This window comes from Cajanus cajan, chromosome 4 (assembly GCF_000230855.2).
Source record: "Cajanus cajan strain Asha chromosome 4, NIPB_CcT2T_4, whole genome shotgun sequence".
In the NCBI taxonomy this organism is placed as follows: Eukaryota; Viridiplantae; Streptophyta; class Magnoliopsida; order Fabales; family Fabaceae; genus Cajanus; species Cajanus cajan.
Genome location: NC_138520.1, coordinates 79,483,757 through 79,504,706, shown reverse-complemented (window position 1 = coordinate 79,504,706; position 20,950 = coordinate 79,483,757). Strand labels below are relative to the sequence as shown.

General features: G+C 32.4%; 1 protein-coding gene, 1 long non-coding RNA gene and 1 pseudogene across 4 annotated transcripts; all 3 read right to left on the bottom strand.

The window, feature by feature from the left end:
- Positions 1 to 3,221: 3,221 nt before the first annotated feature.
- Positions 3,222 to 10,457, bottom strand: LOC145957114 (uncharacterized). Its single transcript, XR_014433534.1, has 3 exons — positions 8,609 to 10,457; positions 8,379 to 8,434; positions 3,222 to 3,518 (listed from the first exon to the last, which is right to left on the bottom strand). It is a non-coding gene; the product is annotated as an uncharacterized LOC145957114 (long non-coding RNA).
- A 469-nt stretch (positions 10,458 to 10,926) lies between these two features.
- Positions 10,927 to 15,110, bottom strand: LOC145957548 (uncharacterized; annotated as a pseudogene).
- A 274-nt stretch (positions 15,111 to 15,384) lies between these two features.
- Positions 15,385 to 20,208, bottom strand: MAB1 (Transketolase family protein). 3 transcript variants are annotated; one of them, XM_020363771.3, is made up of 16 exons: positions 20,072 to 20,208; positions 19,809 to 19,846; positions 19,673 to 19,726; positions 19,521 to 19,601; positions 19,407 to 19,433; positions 19,256 to 19,318; positions 18,984 to 19,070; positions 17,388 to 17,513; positions 17,097 to 17,230; positions 16,887 to 16,959; positions 16,685 to 16,750; positions 16,449 to 16,487; positions 16,225 to 16,349; positions 16,028 to 16,142; positions 15,649 to 15,746; positions 15,385 to 15,490 (listed from the first exon to the last, which is right to left on the bottom strand). In XM_020363771.3, the coding sequence occupies exons 2-15, from the start codon at positions 19,830 to 19,832 to the stop codon at positions 15,678 to 15,680; spliced, it is 1,083 nt and encodes a 360-aa protein (XP_020219360.1). In that variant the 5' UTR covers positions 19,833 to 19,846; positions 20,072 to 20,208; the 3' UTR covers positions 15,385 to 15,490; positions 15,649 to 15,677. The 3 variants fall into 3 exon arrangements, with proteins under 3 accessions (XP_020219360.1, XP_020219359.1, XP_020219362.1); XM_020363770.3 differs by having other exon boundaries at positions 15,385 to 15,746; positions 20,072 to 20,207; XM_020363773.3 differs by having other exon boundaries at positions 15,385 to 15,746; positions 20,047 to 20,127.
- Positions 20,209 to 20,950: the final 742 nt, after the last annotated feature.

Sequence of the window (20,950 nt, the reverse complement as noted above, 5' to 3'; positions counted from 1 at the left end):
TTTATTAAAGAAAAACTTCTAAAAATACTTCTAAACAAAATAGAGGCTTGTGTTTAATATATAAGGTTGAAGTATTTTAACATGTACAAGTGAAATACACAAGTATATTGGTTATATATAATTAAAATTTATATTAAATTATATATATTATGGTTAAATTTTTAAATTATATTTAAAATGAGTATACATAAATATTTAGAATATATAAATTGTATTTTATATTTATGATAAATATTTTATATTGTAATAAAATTTATTTATTGACAAATTCTTTTAAATTATTAATATTTAATACATAAGAATTATGATAAATAAAAATGAATTAAATAAAAAATTAAAAAATTCCTACAAACCCTCTAATTAAAGAAAAATTCCTAAAAATAATTTTGTGCAAAAATGATTTTATATTTAATACATAAGAGCCAATTTTAAAGATATTTAGATATTTTCTCAAGACATTATATATTTTTATTATTCTAATTTATTTTTATTTATTTTTTATGTAAAAAGAAGAATATATGATTGGAATAAAAAAAGCTAATTATGATTAATTAAAAAAAGGAATAAGAAGCTATGAAACATATATATGAAGTGCACAACACTTGTGAAACCCTCGTATAATAGCTTCAAGATTATTATTTTATGTTTTATTTTACCTTTCAGGTTAAGAACAATTTAATTTAATTTTGTATTTTGTGTTTTCTTTTAAGTTTTTCTTTTATTTGGTTTTAGACTCACTCTAGAAACCTTGCAATTAAGGTTAAAAAATTCTTGGAAAATTTATTTTTTTTATCAATATAATTGAGTTTTTTCTTCTCTGTTTTCTATTTTCTTGCTCTTATGATTGTTTTTTAGAGCTAAATGCATATTTTAGTAGAAGGATAATCAAAACTTTAGTTATTGAGAAAAAATTATGTAGGAGTGACAAAATGAGTCACAGCCAACGAGTCCTCAAAAATTGACGAAACATACTAGGTATCCTAGTATGTCTAGCCTGCTAGGTCAAATAACGAGTAAAGGCAGGTTGGTTTGTCGAACCTTCTCATTTTTTTTATTAAGTCACTTCATATTTATTTTGTGCATAATTTGTGATTTGTTGTGCAACAAACCATTGTGCATTTAATTTATTTTATTATATGTAATTTGTGATTTATTATCTAACAAATCAAATCAAACCAGTTGTAATTTAATTTTTTATTATTATTTAAATACATTGATTTATATGGTCCTTTGAATATTGAGAAAAAAATATGTTGAGAAAGTAACTAAAAATAAATATGCAAACTTTTTTCCTTTCATTTTTTTGACTGGGTCAGCCCGACTTGACCCATTTTTGGCTGGCCAACGACAAATTAGACCTAAATGGGTCAAGTTAACCCATTTTACCATCTATGATTGTGAAATCTAATTGTGTTTTTTTTATCACTTTCTCTTTTTACATATTTATTTATTGTTCTTAATTTCATACATTTTTTTTGTAAGATGAATAATTGTTCAAAATATAAAATTGTATTGTGTCAGATAAAGTCAATTACCTTCTTGTATAATTGAGTACCCCACATCCAATAGGGTATGTACTTTACTAGAGGCCAATTACCTCTCGTAGAAGGCCAATACCTCTTAGTATAATTGAGTATCCCACACTTAGTAAGGTATGTACTTTACTAGAGGTTGAATAGCCCTTACACTGAATTATTCAACTAATGATAAGAAGGATGAATGACAACAATTATACAACTCATTGTCATTAATAATAGATAAAACATTTCTATGATAGCACTTAAATAAGTTGTAACTTAAATCTAGAATAACAAAAGTGACATTTCAATAAATAAGATGTTCACAAAAACACGTAAGATTACTATTGTTAAAGGAAAGTAATTAAAAACACTTGATTTTAGTAAAATTACTTGGACATTTTCTTAGTAGGGACTTTGTCAAATTCAACATGTTGAAATGTAGAATATGAAGGTACCTTGAGTGTCGTCTCTTGCAAGGCAACATACAAATAATGGAAAGGCGATGATAAAAATCACCTACAAGCACTTCAACACCTAAATCACTAAGAAAATAAGTAGAGTAATAGTATGAGTATGAAAACAAAAAATCAAACTTGTGATATGAGACCTTACTTATATTCACCATGATGATAAGAGAAAAAGTTTGATATCTTATTGCAAATACAATGTTATCAACTCATAAAGTTAATAATGATACAAATTAAGTTCCAAAATTAATTTGTTGATTTACTATATAGTTATTGGTTCAAATAACTAACATTAATATAAAATAAAATTTAAAATAAATATGTTATAGTGTTGCAATGCTATCAACCTAAAAACACAAAACTCGTTACTGACCAAGAGTGATAAAGAGTATTGTCCTTAGCAAGTGATTATCCAAACACCGAATTATTATTATTATTATTATTATTATTATTATTATTATTATTATTATTATTATCATTGTTGTTGGTTTAAGGTTTAGGGTTTAGGGTTTATATGTCTAGATCAAGTTGGATTGTAACATCCCAAATTTTCTACTAATATAATAGTTATTATTATTATTTTTATATTTATGGAGATTATTTTCTTATAATTATTTTAATTAAATAAATGAGTTTTATTAAATATTTTAAATTTTAATAGCCTAGAACGGGTCGTTCCAAATTACTAAAATGGCATATAACCCTAGTTGGGAAGAGGTCATTCTAGTTTAAGAACGGGTCGTTCCAAACATGAGCGTTATGAATTAAACTCAACCCCAGAATGGGCTGTTCTGGTTTAAAAATGAGTCGTTCCATATGTGAATTTTACACATGACGAATGAGTCCAGAACAGGCCATTCCGGATCCGAAACGGGCTGTTTTGGCCACTCTTGATATCTATAAATAGCACACTCTGGCACTCCATAAGGACATTTTTCACTTCTGACTTCTTTTTCTTCTACACTCTCTGAAGATCAAGGGGAACTCAGAGGAGGAGACCAACCAGATCCTGCTTTAGTTTCAGCTACTGCTTATCGAGGTACGGGGGAAAAAGAATTATTTGTATGCAAAGTTACATGAGGGAACTGGGTAGAGAAGGAATCTCGTAGGATTATGAATAATTTTATAATTATTTTTGTTTGACAATTTGATGATCCCATTAAATTTTTCATGTATTGCGGATTATGAATATGCAAATAATTTATAAAAATGATGTCTAATGTGACACCCTTACTACCCCAACACATATATAATATAATTTAATTAAGAAGAATAAACTTTCAAAGGGTTCGTAAAAGGGTTCACATAAAACTTCGAAACTGTTCTTTCTTCAATATAAGAAAATGACTGAAAAATAAAACTTGAAAGGTAAAATTTAAGAGTTTACAATTTTAAACACATTTATTACAATACCAAATCCATATAAATATTCTGTCCTAGAAATCCTCTGCCCCGATGTCACATTATCAGAGCATTCCCATAATTTAACTGTTGACATTCTAGATGCCACTCGTAGCCGGATCTTATTCACCTAAAATATCCACAGTTTATATGGTGAGAAAAGAAAATATCTATATGCAAAGTACATACAAACACATCACAATATAATCTCATCATAATTCATTATTTAATAAATAAATATATATATATATATATATATATATATATCAATCATTCATCATCTTCACATCTCAATTCACATTTAACATATCTCATTTCACATACATATCTCAATCCATCATAATCCACACCAATTATACAATTTACAACATCATTTCCATATTCATAATTCATGTCAATCTTACAATTAACACTATGCCAAGACCTCGCCACATCTGACACAAGTGATACAGGTTAATTGCCTCCCACACCAAACCAGGGTCACGCCCTCCCTGTAGCATCACTTTCCCAGGGGCCGTGCCATCCCTAGTCATTAAGGAGTACGCTCGTCCCTGAAGCATCACCTACCCAGGGTTCGTATCATCCCTGATCATCCGGGAGTACGCTCGTCCCTGAAACATCAACTACCATGGTTCGTATCATCCTTGATCCTTTAGTGTGAGGAACCACAATCAAATTACAATCCATACAGTCTCTTGCAATTAACCCTATGTCAGGGCTGCCATAATCGACATAAGTGTTGTGTGTTAACTGTCTTACTCATCCCACACCATGCTAGGGTCACGCCCTCCCTGTAGCACCACTTACCCAGGGGCCGTGCCATCCCTAGTCACTGATGTGAGGCACCATAATCATAATCATAATCACATTCATACAACATCTCATCTCATAATTCAAATTCACATCACGTACACAATTCCACCTCACATACACAACAGATAAGCCCAACAAAATAAGGGTTTACACACCCCTCAAGTAATTCACATCAAGATCATTCATTCTTATCAATCAATACAATAATAACATTCATAAATTAATATTATAAACAATGGAATTATCAATTTAATATAATTCAGCATAAACAATAAAACCCTTAATTAAAACCTATCTCACAGGCACTTTTCTACAATTTCGTTCTCTCTCCTAGATCATCATTTTTACAAATTATTAGCATATTTATAATCCTCAACACATACCGAATCTAATGATATAATTAATTCCTCAAACAGGAATAATCCAATTTTTCCAAAACCTACCCTACAGGCACTTTTCTATAATTTCGTTATCTCTCCTAGAGCATCATTTTTACAAACAAATTATATATTTATTGTCCTAAATATATACAGAATCAAATAATGCCAATAATTCTTCAAACAGAAATAATTGTAAAATTACTCATAATCCTAAGGGCTCTTCTTCTACCCAATTCCCTCATGCAACTCTACATATAAATAATCCTTTTTTCCCCCATACCTGGATACATAGGAACTCGGGCAGAACCTCCTCTTTTTCCTTAAATAAGGATCGGAACTAAGACTGGAGCAGAACCTCATCCTCTGAGTTCCCCTTGGTCTTCAGAGAGAAGAAGAGGAACGAAAGAGAGAACAGAAGAGAAGAGAGAGTGAGAATGAGAGGTGTGTAGAAATGAGAGGATTTGAGGCCTATTTATAGGATTTTTCGCCCACCTACCACTACGGCCCGTTCCAAAATCGGAACGGCCCCTTCTGGGCCCTTCAAACCTACGTAAATTTTTCAACTGGAACGGCCCGTTCCCAAACCAGAACGGCCCGTTCTCAAACCCAACAGAACGGCCAGTTCTGCTTCCAGAACGACCCGTTCTCCAAACCAGAACGGCCCGTTCTCCCTCTGGAACGGCCCGTTCTCCAAACCGGAACGGCCCGTTCTCCCTCCAGAACGGCCCGTTCTGCTTCTCAAATTTTGGGCCTTTAACTTATTCCAGAACGGCCCGTTTCACTTTTGAAACGGCCCGTTCTGGGCAACGAATTGGGCCTACGGCAAATTGAAAATTGGGCTGTTACATCTAAAACTTTAGATATGGCTATTTTAGTGAACAGGGATCAAGCTGTTAGTGTGGACTTATCTATATTGTGTATGTGATGTGGAATTGAGTTATGGACTGTGGTGTGATGTCTTGGCACAAATGCATACATATTGTATCTACTATTTTAGTATTGAATTGATAACATGATATGGTGAAATGATATGTTATGGCTTAATTGTTCAATTAATTATGATGTGAGTATGTTGGCATGAAATGAGATGTTGTGTTGAATGTGAATATGATATGATTGTGTTTCCTCACACTTATGTCGGTGTGGTACAACCCTGGGCACTAGAAGCTTCAGGGGTGGCATGAGCATGGCATAGTGTGGGATGTGTGAGGCAATTAACACATATGTCAGCGTGGCATGACCTTAGGCAAGAAATGCTACAGGGGTGGTGTGAGCATGACATAGTGTTAATTGCAAGATTTGTGTGTGGCAACTAGTACTTATGTTGGCGTGGCACAACCTTGGGCACGAGATGCTATAGGGGTGGCGTGAGCTTAACATTGTACAAATTATATGATGTGATGAATTGGTGTGATTGAGAATTATGAGGTAAAGATGATGCATGATTGATAGAATTATGATATGTAGAAATGATTGTAAATATTTCATTATGTAATGAGTTATGAAGAGATTACATTGTGGTGTGTTTGTATGTGCTTTACATATAGATGTTTTCTTTTCTCACCATACAATTTGTGGATGTTTTAGGTGAGAAAGATCCGGCTTTGAGTGACATCTAGAATGCCAACAGTTCAATTGTGGGTGTGCTCTAATATTGTGACATCGGGACAGAGGATTTCTAGGACATGAATTGTTATATGCATTTGGAGTTATACTTATTCTTTTGCAAACAATTTGTAAACTCTTATGTTTTATTTTCCAATTTTTATTTTCAATTATTTTGGATATTAAAGAACATTTATGAAGGTTTTTGTGTGAACCCTTTTACCAATGTTGAAAATTTTATTTCTATAGTTTATTTACATTATTACAATATATGTGTTGGGGTAGTAAGAGTGTCACATGGATCATAAGTCAAAAACACAAAACCTGTTATCTAACTCATACAACGTTAGGTTTTAATCAAGTTGGATCAGGTATGGCCTAAACACTAAAAAAATCTAATCCAAACTCACTAGATCAATTTGGGTTAGCTCGGATTCGCAAGTTACCTATATGCTTATATCCCAACCCGCTAAGTAATATTACGTAAATACCCTTATATATACAAGTAAATAACCCTACATCACTTAATTTATCATACTTCACTACAAGAAAAATGACTTATGCCTACACACAAAAAATGTCACTAAAAATCTAAATTCCATAGGTAAAAGTATCATGAACTTTGACCTACAGACATTGAAGTTGTCAACTTTGAGGGGGCATATAGCTACAACTAATAGCCTATCACTATAAGTTTTACCTACAGACATAATTTTACCTACAATTACATTTGACTGTCACTATAAGAACTACCTACAATTTGCAATATGCGTGGGTAAAAGTCATTGACTTATATTTACACTCCCTACTATAAGTAAACACCATTAAGTTGTACTTACATGTTATGACTGTAGGTAAAAGTCATTAACTTATTCTTACATGTTCATGTGTGTCTTATGTTTCTAGTATTTCCTCTTTTAGTCAAGACTTGTGACTGGTTGGTCAATTGTTGGTGCGTAATAACCACCAAGTCATAAGAGCAATATTAGGATATAAATGGTGGTTTTTGCTACATTTTATTACTTCTAATGAAACTGTTGGTTCCAATGTAATTAAATTAATATAATGTCATCCAACAATGACTAAAGTCTACTGGATCCAAAGGAGGGGTTTCTTTGAGTACTTGTTTCTCTGTTGCAGAAAATCCCATTAGTACAAGGTCATAGGGTGATGGAATTTGGTGAAGTATGAAAGTTGTTGAAATGCATGCAGGGTGGTGATTCAAATATTGTAGGAGCAGTAAAAGAAGGGGCAGTGAAAGCAAGAGAGGTGGTGGAGAATGTGGGAGAGAAGGCTAAGGAAACAGTAAAGACAACTTTGATGCAGCAAAGAAGAGTGAAGAATTGGTGAGAGATTCTTCAATAACCATAATGGCTGAGGCTGATACCAATGTTCATCTATATATCCTATGGTTTTTCCTCTTTTTGTCACTTTAATCTATTATGGGTCATAGAAGATTGAACAAAACTTGTTCACCTGTTTATTATAAGTGAAAAGTACTGAAAAATCTTATGTTTTACGGTTTTGGATTATATAGGCTGGGATTAGATGTAATGATCATTCTGAAGTTGTGTTAATTGTGAATGCACATTCTAAGTCTACATGTTGAAAATATCCAGGGCCACCCAAACTGCACGCAACTACCATACTCCTACCGTATCCACTAGGAACAAATAAAATATCTCAAATCTTCTAAATTTTATATTACATACTTGGAAAAGGCCTAGGAGATTGGAATTGAAAATTTTCTACTGTGTATATGTAAACTTTTCGATTGATGGCAAGGATAGCTGAGGAAAGATTATTATATTTGATTAATTTGTAGAACAAGTTACATTACAATTGTGGGTGAAAGGTTGATATTTAATTATTCAAGACAGGTGGTAATTTGATTAATTCTGAGTCCAAGTAAGTGATAAATTCAATGTGTACGTTTAAACTGAGAGAATCCATTCCCATTTGAAATAGCAGACTCGGGTTATAACTTAATTTGTATTGTCATTTGCCAACTCATCAAAAAAATTCCATTAATAAAATCTACATATAATCAACTTTGGAAAGTTACAAGTGTTTTAAATTCAAGCAGAGGAATGCAGAGGAATTCAACTGTGGCACTGATGGTAAAGTTATATGACGACATTCTAATTATAATCTACAGAGGAAGAATTCAAGAGTGAGAAGATATAAAATACCTATTGATAAACTGGTGAACGTTCGAATACGAGATCTGTGAGTGCTTCTTGGACATCTGTTAGCAAACTCAATATCAATAAACAAATCTTACATTAGACTCAAGAAGAAAAAGAGTACGAGATAAAATTCGAAAGTAAAGCGCAATGAAGTAGAGGACGTAGGATTATATGAACCAAAAACCTAGATTAGAAGAAACAAATAAGTTGTAGGAGATTCATGATGAAGAAACCTGTGAACGGAGACATGATTCGAGAACGGAGACGAGCGAGGAATGGGTGCGGAGCAATTCAGAATGAGAAATCAGGTTTTTGAATTAAATAGATTATATAGAACTGTGTATATGCTGTAGCTTTTGGGGTTGGGTTGGGCGGCTCTGATGATGGGCCTCACCATACATGGCCCTTCTGCAATAGATACTTCTGAATACTTCCTTTGTATTTTTTTATTTATTTTCTTTTTGTTGTAAATACTTCTTTCTAGAAATCTGGTTTTTTAATTAAATTTTAACATTCTAAAAACTATTTCAGAATTACATTTGGGTTGCGATTAGGGGTGATCAAAATTTTTCTACCCTACAAAAATGGTGAAAGAAATACATTTTGGGTTAGTATTATTTATATAATTATTTACTTGTTTTATATGGATTTTTATTTATATTAAATAACTGTAGGTATAAATTTTGTAAATTTTTTACCTACCTAAAATAGTAGTAGGCATAAGTCTTTGAAGGCTTTTACCTACATTGACAATTTGTTAGTAAAAGAATTTTAAGTTGTATTGAGTTTTGCCTACACCAAATAAAAGTGGGTATAGATTTTTGAGTTATACCTACATTAAACATTTGTAGGTAAATTTTTTTTTAGTTTTACCTACACTAATTCAGGTCTATAGGTAAAAGTGTCTGTAGGCACAGGTTATTTTTTTTGTAGTGCTTTCTCTATTATTTTAGCTTTGCGAATCGAGACTTTCATTTGAATTTATGAGATTAATCTATTTTTATGTTGTTGTTTATCTTGTTTTTTTTTAATATTTTAAATATTTCAACAAAATTAGTGTTAAATGTAAATTTAAAAATTAATATCAATTATTTATCTTTAATATTTCAATAAAATTAACATCAAATAAAAGTTAAAACTATTTATAATAATTTTTTTAGTTTTAAATTTCTTAAAAAATATACACAAATATCCATAAACATATGAGAATATTTATAAACTTTACAAGCACTCACTTTAAAAAATACTCGTGCAAGTATTAAACAAGTATAAAGCAAATTTTTATCTAACAGACCAAGGATAAAAAGCCTAGTACCCACCTCCACATGACTCTATTGTCATCTCTAATGTTGTGTCATGCATGGTGTCACTAAGGATGGCAACAAGGCAGAGCATATACAGGTTTTACTATCTCCATCCTTGTCCTACCCTATCCTATCCACATCCCTATATTCGAAGGATATAAAATTTGTGTCCTCATTCCTATCCCCGTCAAGTATACACATATCCATTCCATACCCGTCTAAAAGATAATTAAATATTTTTAAAATATATATACAAAAACAAAAATTTTATCATAAAATAATTATTATAAAATTATATAAGTTTTATTTGACATAAATTTAAAATAGAATAAAAATTATATAAATGCTAAGTAAATTTTTGAAAAAATAAATTACATTTTTAGAAAATTAAAGTAGGTATGAATACAAATATGAAGCAAGTAAACATATACTCATTACCTATACCCGTAATCATACTCATTCAAACTAAATATTCTTCATAAAAAATAGGACGAGTTCATATATTACTCATAAATAAAGATTTACTTATCACTCCTAGGTGTCACACCCAAACATCACTAATTAAGGTGTGATAAAGACAATCTAAAATATGATTAGGTCATGTTTATCATGACTAAGTTGTAGGTGAGGCTTGGTACAACTAAGTCGACCTTGTAACACGTATGTTAGTTTTAAGTTGTTGCGTCTATTTATTTATCCATAAGATGATTGACATGACAAACCACATTGGTAATTAAAGGCTTCTCCATATTAATAGTTTACAAGTATAAAACTTAAAACTTTCGCCTATTTTATTCATGTTCCAACTTTTAAAAGCATCTACAATGGGAATTGCTTCTAAAGCAACTCCCTTTCACTTCTAATAAGTCTCATTATACCACATCACTCATAAGCTACTCATATTACATTTTTACAATTTTTTCTCCATGGGTGTTGCTTCTAAGCACCCACACTTTTTGCCAACTCATACTTCATTTTCTGACAACTCATACTTCACTTTTTAACAATTTAAAAATAATGTTATAATTATAATTAAATATTAATTTTGTAAAAGATAATCTTTTAATATGGATAAAAAAATTAACACAATTATTTTAATGCATTAAGAAATATTAAATATTAAAAACAAGGAAATTACATAATTCAAAGATATTTGCAAGAATTAAAAGCATTACCAAGAAATTAGAAAGAACTTAAATATGAAAACAAAGAAATTACATAATAAAGAGAAATACACAATAAAATATTTATAGCAATAAATATGCATTAATTTTCGTTATTCTCATGCCCAAAACATTCTCAAATATATTCCACCAAGTTGTTTTAAAGTTTTCGGTGTTGTTGTCTGTCACGAAGATGCGCCCTCCTTTGTAAATATGTTGCAATAAAAATAGGATGAGCATTAGATATATCGATAGTTGAGACTTCGTTATCACCGTTATCATAATCAAAATTAATATTGTATGTGTGTCTCTCATCTTCAACAATCATGTTATGTAGTATGATGCATGCATACATGATGCTCTTCAATGTATTGAGATGCTAAGCATGTGCTGGTCCACGTACAATTGCAAATCAATATTGCAACACTACAAATGTTCGTTCCACATCTTTTCTTACCGATTCTTGTCGTTTGACAAATAATTTTTCTCTTTTCTTCTTGTGGTAGAGAGATGATCTTAACAAATGTAGCCCACTCTGAATAAATATCATCAATAAGATAATAAACCATAATATAGTGGTTTCTATTCGATGTGTATTATACAGTAGGAGCTTGTCCTGACAAAATGTCATTAAACATATTCGAAGCATTTAACACATTAATATCATTATTTGAAGGCATTCCACATCCATAAGTCTTGTGAAGCTACAACTCCAAGCATGATTGTAGGTTTGTCGTGATCACCTCGACAAAATTGTCCTTTCCAAGCAACTAGACAATTTTTCCATTCCCAATGCATACAATCAATAGAACCTAACATACCTATAAAGCCACGTGTGTTCCCTATTTGAAGTAGTCATTGAACATCTTCATTGTTAGGCCTCCTAAAGTATTTAGCCCCAAATATGCTGCACACACCTGATACAAGTCTCTCTAAGCATTCCACAACAATATTTTCACCAATTCGAACATAATCATTTGTACTATCAGCACTTGATCCATATACTAATATACGAATGGCAATTGTGTATTTTTGTAATGGTGAAAGACCCTTATTTCGAGTTACATCAACCTTCATCTGGAAATATTCATCATGATGACCATGGGCTTTTACAATTCGAAGAAACACGTGCCTTTGCATTTGAAACCTTCGTCGAAATTAAGCATTTGTGTAAAACGGATTCTCAAAGAAGTAATCAATAAATAATCGATTGTGCCCTTCTTCACGACACCGATCAATCATCATTATTTTTCCCTTCGACGAGTGGTTATGTCAAATTATTGTTGCATCTCAAGTGTTATCCTCATTAATTGTTCGTCGGTGTTATCTTCAACTTCCTCTTCTATAACTTGCTCAAACAAAGTATCAAAGTCTTTGTCAAAATCCATTATGTGGAAAATTCGAGTGTGAAGTTTAGGAGAGAATAGGAAATAAGGTGAAGTTTGAGAAAATGAAATAATAACCAGGGTTTGATAATGAGATGCAATAAGTGTGTAACATTTATATAGTGTCATGAAAAATGGCTACTTTGTAACAGCTAGTTTTATAACAGTTAATTTTATAACGGCTAGTTCTGCAACGACTAGTTTTAACAATAAAAATCAATTACAATAAAATTAGTCTAATTTGCGATAATTTAACAACTTTTAAAATTACAATAATAATTATTCTCCTAATTTGTGCCTAATAAAATTACAAGTCAATTCGTAATCTTTGAATTGTTTCTCAATCATCCTAGATGTGTCCTTTATGAGAATGTCATACATCGAACTAAAGTTAGTTGCTTCCTTCGCTTTAGCCAATTTTTCCATTGCAACACTTCTCTCTAACATTGCTTTTGCCATATTATCCAACTCCTTTTTGCTGGATGATATTTCGACAAGCTTATCTTCACTCTTTCTTCTTGTTGCCTTTTGGCCTATTGGACGAAACATTGGTGTTGTTAGGTCATATTCTTCACAATCATTTGCCACATCTGTGTTTGAAGATGCTAAGTATTGCCCAAATTTAGAAATCTTTGTCCTTTTAATAGAGTTTTTCATTGATTCAGATTTCCATTTTGGCTCGTCTCTTAAGAATAGTCATGTATGCTCAAAATTGAATTTATCACCCACATCTTGTGAGTAAATCTTATATTCACATGCCATAATGTCTTTCTCCGAGTTGCCACTTTTTCTTTGATCACAAGCTTGTTTGTAACACCTCACAATTAATTGAACTGCTTTATTGATTTAAAACCATCGACTTTTCGACTAACCTGGTTTTCTTTCTGTAAATTGATTGCGATGATTGTTGTAATTCTCTTTGATTCTTATCCATAAGTTATTTCCAGTTTGATCAACTCCCACAACTGGATCCTTCGAAATGTTGAGCCATGATTGAATAAGGAGGTTGTCTTCTTCCATTGAGAAGCTAATACATGATTTTTTTTAGTAGATAATTCTTCCCCTTATTATCCTCCTACATCAAGTGTGATATTCTCTAGCTCAACTTGAAACTCGGATATTGAACCAATTGGTGATTCTGTTTCTCGATCTAATGGCTCCACAACTCTTTCGGAAAACATTAAAGGCCTATACATTCTACCGAGATTGGTTGGTGATGGTGATGGCAGATACATAAAATATTGGAGATTTGGAGAATGATCATTGGTAGAGGGTGGTGGTAGTGGTGGGTATCTAAAAAAATGAGAATTTTGAAAATTTTGACCGAAAGGGAGTGGAAGTGGTGGTTGATTTTGTAAATAATTAAAATAACTTTAAAAAGTATATTAATCGGGATTCATGTGCTACAACACAAAAAAATGCAGATGAATAACAATAAGAAAAGGAGAATTGTTTTGAAGTGAAACTAATATGAAGTGGTGATGTGAATAGTGAATGTGAATAGTAAATCAATTTATAGAGACACTATCTTGCCACAACGTTTACTAGTTTATCATTCAATGGTCAATTTTTTTCATCAGCGTCTTTCAACATTCACTATTTTGCCATTCAACAATCAATTTTTTTTCTCAACGCCTTTCAATCAATGCCTATTTCAACGGTCAAATTTTTTTATCACATTTGAAGGAGTCAGTTTCATTTAGAACGATCACATTTTTCTCATCAAATGCACAAATGCACGAAATGCACAAAAATCATATTTTTTACACTTTTGTACCAACTCTCTCTTTGCTTCATCTTCTTCCACCACCCCCTCCTCAACACAACCACCACCGTCACTAGCCAACCCCTCTTCCCGAGAGATGGATAAATACCATCAGCGACAGTCTTCCCAAATCCCCCCTTCTCTTCTCCTCTCTTCCTCTCGCTCTCTCTCCTCTCTTCTCTTTGAGTTGTTCATGGCAACGCTAGGCAACAAATTTTGGGTCGTTCACAACAACGTTGAGCGACTAGTAAGCACGGGAGCGGCGACTTTTTTTTTCCTCTTTCACTTTATCTTTCACTTCGTCCACAATAGTGGATTGTGGATGCTTGTTCATGTTTTGTATGGCTTTGCTTTATTTTTATTCTCTAGTGACTTATTTTCTTTTTTTACCTCTTGTTTTGTTTTTGGTTCCAACATGAAGGGAAGAGATTTCTCCGACCAATCACAATACTTCATGTAAAAAACTCATAGACTCAAGCTCTATTGCTTTACCAAGGGATAGGATTAAAAAAAATTCAACTTTTTGTGTCACATAAATCAACTCCAATAGACATTTTTTATTAGATACAATGTTTAGATATAACGGATAGATTAAGAAACCTCCATTAGAAATGCACTAATAAGACATTCATCCGTAACAAAAATAAACAAAAAAAAAAAAATTTAAAGCATTGCCTTCCCTTATCCTCCAACCCTACCTTTCAAATATACTCTTTAAGAAAAAAAAATTAAATGTAAGAACTAAGAAGCATATATTTTGAGTACCAAAGTAGGTTTTTAATTTAAATTTTGCTGAATTATCTTCCAATGATAACACATCGACACATTATTAAACGAACATGCCCATAACTATTTTAAAACTCTCTAAGTGGTTTATCAATACATGATTCATGGTGCAAAAAAAAACTTCTAAGGATAAAAATCAAACTTGTGGGATCCAGATAATTGGAAAAGCGTCTGTTAGGCGTAAAAGGCAAAGTCTAATTTTCAGCGTTTTCTTCGATTCAATTGTTGACGTTAACAGCAGCCAACATAATAATAACGTGGGTCTAACTGAAACAACGCCTAGACAAAAAAGGGTAGCATATACAAGAAGTTTGGAGCTTGACGTAGTCTTATAGATCAACCACCACCCACAAGAAGTCGATACACAACACATTAAAAATAAAATAAAATAAAAATAAAAAAAGTACCCACAGCCTTGTTCTCCCCAAGGATACGGACCTCGCATCAAATATCTCTAGTTTGCCAATGAAACTAAACAGTAAACGAAGTTGGACCCAAAACAGCAAGCTATATATTGCAGTTAAGTAGTCTGCTGAAAGAGAGAGCCGATAATGTATGATTCTATTCAAAAGTTGACTACATAATTTTTGCCAAACAGAAACCAAAAACACAGAAAACTTCCCTCCATGTGTCATTGTTATCCAAGTTATTAAACATGAACTTCCTCCCAGATATGCTGAGAAGGGAAAAAAATGTATAGCATCTGAGAGTCCTGAAAATTAGGACAGTATTATGCATACATAAGAATCTTTTAAACCAAAGCCTAACATAACCGATTAGTTAAAACCAGCATTATTTGGTTGCAATTTCTTCCTGATGTTTTATGGTGGAAATTAGGGGGAAAATTGTTTTTGGTACATCAAGGATTACCTAACCAGGACATGAAAATTTTTTGACTTTCAAGCAGCTGCAGCCAAAGGCACAGATCTGTAGCATGCTCTCTTTGCAGCACGAACAATATCTTCAACCTGTACATACATACAAACCAGGAAGCCACCAGATTTAAATGATCTATAGACATATACCAAAATCCTTGAACAAATTAGCATCTAGCTTTTTATCAGATACAAAACTCGTGTCATACAAAACCATCATGTCAGGGCTATCATTTCCTCCATTCAAAATATTCAAAATAAAAAATACATTTCTGGATCAAAATTATGAAAGAAAAAAATCCCCCAAATCAGGTTGACAAGTTAACAGAAAAAAAATTATATATATATATATATATATATTTAAGAATCATTACCTGTGGGACAGCCATTCTCTCCAGATTTGCTGCATAAGGCATAGGAACGTCAGCCCCAGCAATTCTCTCAACAGGTGCATCGAGATAACCAAAACTCTCCTCAATGACAGATGTGCTGCTCAACAGAAGTATACACTTAACAGGATTGCCAAGAATTAACCAGAAAGAAACAATAAAGTCAATGAAAAGAGATAAACCATATTTCAGCACCAACACCATGCTGAGGAAACCCTTCTTCAACAGTTACCAGCCTATTTGTTTTCCTTACAGAATTATTGATTGTGGACCGATCAAGCGGTCGGATAGAACGCAAATTAATAACCTGTTTGGATAAGAATGTCACTCACTATCTATTATCATAAACCAGATGAAGTTTTGCAAAAAAAGGGGGAAGTTCATTATAAACTATCGCAAGTCTTACCTCAGCACTGATTCCTTCCTTTGCCAGTGTCTCAGCAGCCTAAACACAACACACCAAACCATCCAGAAAAAATAAATATTACCATTGATTTTCGTCTTATTTAATATTTAATGCAAGACAAACCTACATCTTTTTCATGTACTTCTAAGCAAATGGCCAATTGAACAAACAAGACACGTAAACAACACATTATTTATATATATCTATACTACAAAAGAATCTCAAAGTAAACAAACCTTGAGAGCATAGCCAACCATTTTTGAATAAGCTGTAATAGTCACATCTTTTCCTTCCCGCTCAATCTGATGGTTGTAAAATGCATGAAGCAGACAAGGATTCAACAAGAATGCATTATTGCATAGTAAGTATGGTTTAACAATCATAGATTCATAAGTAAGATGTATTTCAGATACTAGTATACTACAGATAATTAACTACCTTTGCTTTTCCTATGGGAAGGCAAAAACTGGAATCAAGAGCTTCGGCTGTAACAGGGAATGACTCACCATATCTGGGGGCATAATTCGTCAAATTAATTATATTTTGAAACCAAACTGATGTCAAAATCTATGGCTACGCCTTTTCATGTATAAATCAAACAGCAAGAGTTTCTTTTTTGGGGGACGAGAATCAAGCAGCACAACTTACAACAACTCATTTTCAAGGAAAACAACAGGATCAGGGTCCCTTATAGCTGCTTTAAGCAAACCACGAGCATCTTCAGATGAATATGGTGTCAAGACTTTCAACCCAGGGCATGCACCATACCAAGATGCATAACACTTCATAAAAGCAAAGATGTAGGACATACAAAGAGAGACAATCCAAATTATTTATCAGTGCTCGATAGCTCGAAACCAGAGTAAAATTCAATGCAGAATTTAAACAAATAATTAAAGAAAGTTTGTGTATGAAAGAAAAAAGCTTGGAGAACCATACTTGAGAATGCTGAGCACCAACCCCAGCAGCAGCACCATTGGGTCCTCTAAAGACAATAGGTACAGATATTTGCCCAGCAGACATGTAGTTTGATTTTGCAGCAGAATTAATAATATGATCTATTGCCTGCAACATAAGTTAAAATACAGTGAGTGGGTTAAAATTGAACAATTAAATAGCAAGCTAATAAGCCAAGATGATGCAACTGTATATCAAACAAATGAAGCCCAAAACAAAACGCAATTACACACGTTGACCCTATATTCGCCACAATTTATTAGTATTTCAAGTTTTCAACATTCAAGCTACCAATGCTCAAACATTAAAATTGCAAATATAAGGACCTACTTCATTCAAAGGAAAGAGATTTAACTTTCCAACATAATTCATACCCAAGAATAATAATTGAAAATAGAAGCAATAAAATTTGACAAGTAACAAAATTCCAGCCAAAAGGCCAGGCCACTCTAACAAACTGGATTGATTCATACATCAATGTGATGTTCAAACTTTTAGTTAAACACCACAAAATTGCTTATTTTTTTAAGTTAAGCATGATTGGCACTGTTAACAATGAACTGAATCCCTCCCTCCAATATAGAGATCAACAGCTTGGCCCAAACCACAAATCCTTACTTCCATATCTTTAACAGGGTAATCAATCACAGAATTTCACAGCATTGCCTTTTTGCCATCCTTGTAATGCACAGAGCATCACTTCAGGTTTTGACAGAGCAGCCATCACAAGCCCAAACCGAGTCAAATCATGACCAGACCAATATTGGTGATTTCATCATGTGCCCCACTGATTTATATTGTGATATCTGCCTCATCAAGGCCGCCCCCACTAGCTTGCACTTCATTTTTTTTCTGGCCAAAGGACCCAGGGGTATGCTGTTTACTGTATGTGTTGTTTTCCATCACCCCCAACCCACCCCACCTACTAGTTTAAGCTTCATCATTTTCCACTGTTTGCTGTCATTTTCCAGCAACCTACTGATGTTGTGCATAGCAACTCTCATTCTGTCACCTCAGTGCACTCTTGGCGACCTCTGTTGTACTTTTGTTACCCTTATGATCCTTAATTGTTATTAACTTGTTAATTATGCCTAAGATTTGTCGTTTCTGATGATTGTAAGTCCAGACTATATCACTACAACTTTTGCTTATCAACGATGAATATGTTTTTTACTGAGTAACCTTCATATTTGAGCATTTGAGCCTACTGTAAATTATTTATCTCATTTATATATACATAATCTTCGGTATGGCAGTGATTTTGCTATCCCTCTGAAGCATTTTTGGGGTGTGCCACACACACCTCTATCCTTGATTGACAATTGTGATTATCAACACAGCCTCAAAGGGAAGTTAACATTTTTCCTGGTGGAATCAATCACGTGTTGAAAACTTAGTAACCCATGTACTCTTATCACACAAAACAAAACTCATACAATGCCATCTAATAATCTTCATGGCCAGTCAACTTTATATAACATTGTACGTATACTTAAACCAAGTGGTGCGTGACAAATTTAACACTTAACTCCACACTCAGTTTAAGAAAGAAAGGATGCAATTGAGATAAACTCTAACCTGCATGGAGAAGTTAAAAGTCATAAATTCCACAACAGGCCTTAGACCATAGTATGCAGCGCCAACTCCAATCCCAGCAAACCCAGCCTGTATTATATTTCACAAAAAAAATATTTCAATCCAACAGCTGCGACCAACTATCTATAAATCCAGTTCTCTTTTTTTCCTAGGATAATCAGTTAAATTTAATTCATAAAAGTTCATCTGTTAATAACTTGGAAATAAGAGCTGCGAAAGAATGAAGTATGAAAGGTGTGTGTAAGAAAAATGACCTCAGTGATTGGAGTATCGAGAACCCTTTCGGGGCCATACTTCTCGAGCAGCCCCTTGGATATCTAAAATGAAAGAAGAAAGAAAGTTAAGACGTAATAGTTAATGAAGTTCTTAAATCCAGAGATCGCCAAGACAAGTAAATTAACTAACCTTGTATGCACCCTGATATTCCCCAACCTGCACTTAAATACAAGAAAAATGAACAACCCCAGGAATAAGTTATTTGTAAAATCGAAAGAGAGAGAATAGATAGAAATGGATGACCTCTTCACCCATCAAGAAGACTTTAGGATCAGCTGACATCTCCTCATCGAGGGCGGTGTTCAGAGCCTCCCTCACAGTAATCTGCACATTTTATTTTCTGTTTCAAAATCTGAATCGGGGAAAGCGAGTTTGATGAGAGAAGAGAGAAATACCTCTTTGGCGGCAGAAGAGAAATATCTGAATGCGGAGATGGCAGGGCGAATACTCTGCACATAAAAGTGTTCATCTTCAAATGAAATGAAATGGAATTGAAATGGAAATGGAATCAGACAGAGACAAATATCGTACCCTGTGCCTCATAACACCCCACATGTTGCCTCCTTGATCTGGAATCAAGCAAACCAAAACTAGTCAGTCAGCCACAACAGCGATAAACCATCAACAAATTTCATTTTTTTTAAAACTAAAAAAAAAAAAAAAAAAGTTAACCAATCGACAACATGCATGAGAACCAGATGCATAAACACAAATCTACAGTGGATACAAAAACCCAAAGATTAAGAAGCACGAGGATTGAAAGAAAAACCTAGCAAAGGAAGAAGAACCCGTACCAGTAGCTGGATCCGATCGCCAGTCGCTTAAAGAGATACACCAGTAGCTGGAACCAAACCAAACAACCCCCTCCCTCTCCTCTGCTTTATAAATAAAATATGAGAATAAAAGAAAAATGTCAGTACAACACACTATTTTAATATATTCTTCATATATTAAAAAGTATAGATTTAAAAAAAAAATAGTTCAATTTTTTTTTAATGTTATAAACACACTATTTTTAATATATTCTTCATATATTAGACTTGTTTAGAAAAGTTTATTAGACAAATTTATAGAATGTCTAAGAGTAGTTTATAAATTTTTTGAACCGATTTTTTTATAAATTATTTAGTATAACTTATCATTTAATTTATAAAAAAATTATTATGAAGTACTTGGTCATTGATACAAATATTTTTTTTTTATTTTTTTATTCTTTTATTCTTTTCTAAAAATAAATTTTATATTTTTTTTATTATTCTCTCTAAATATTTTCGTTTCTCCTCTCATAATATTTTGTTCCTTTTTATTTTTTTCTCTTCTCCCATATGTTCTTTTATTTCTTCCTCCAAAAAGTCTACATTTTCCTATTGTTAAAAAAAATTATAAATTTTTTTATCTCTAAAATTACATATTTATAATAATTTTTTTGTTAATATTTATACAATAATTTTTCAATCATGATTTTATAAAATATATATAATTAATTTTTAATTTTTAAAAATTTAATTATGATTATATATAATTGATGTATCATATTTTTATTAATAATTTTTATAAATTAAAATTAAGTGAATGGTGACTAGTAATTTTTTTATTATGTTTAATATTATTGTGATGAGTAATGTCATTTTTTAAAATTATTTAGTCACTTTTTATATTTTATTTGACTTAAA

Bases quoted from the DNA above. Each gene is read 5' to 3' on its own strand.
- MAB1 (XM_020363771.3), bottom strand. From the start codon at position 19,832: ATGTGGGGTGTTATGAGGCACAGG. The intron at 19,727-19,808 runs GTACGATATTTG...TTTTATGTGCAG, and splicing joins GGGGTGTTATGAGGCACAGG to AGTATTCGCCCTGCCATCTC. The intron at 19,434-19,520 runs GTCATCCATTTC...ATTTAAGTGCAG, and splicing joins TCTTCTTGATGGGTGAAGAG to GTTGGGGAATATCAGGGTGC.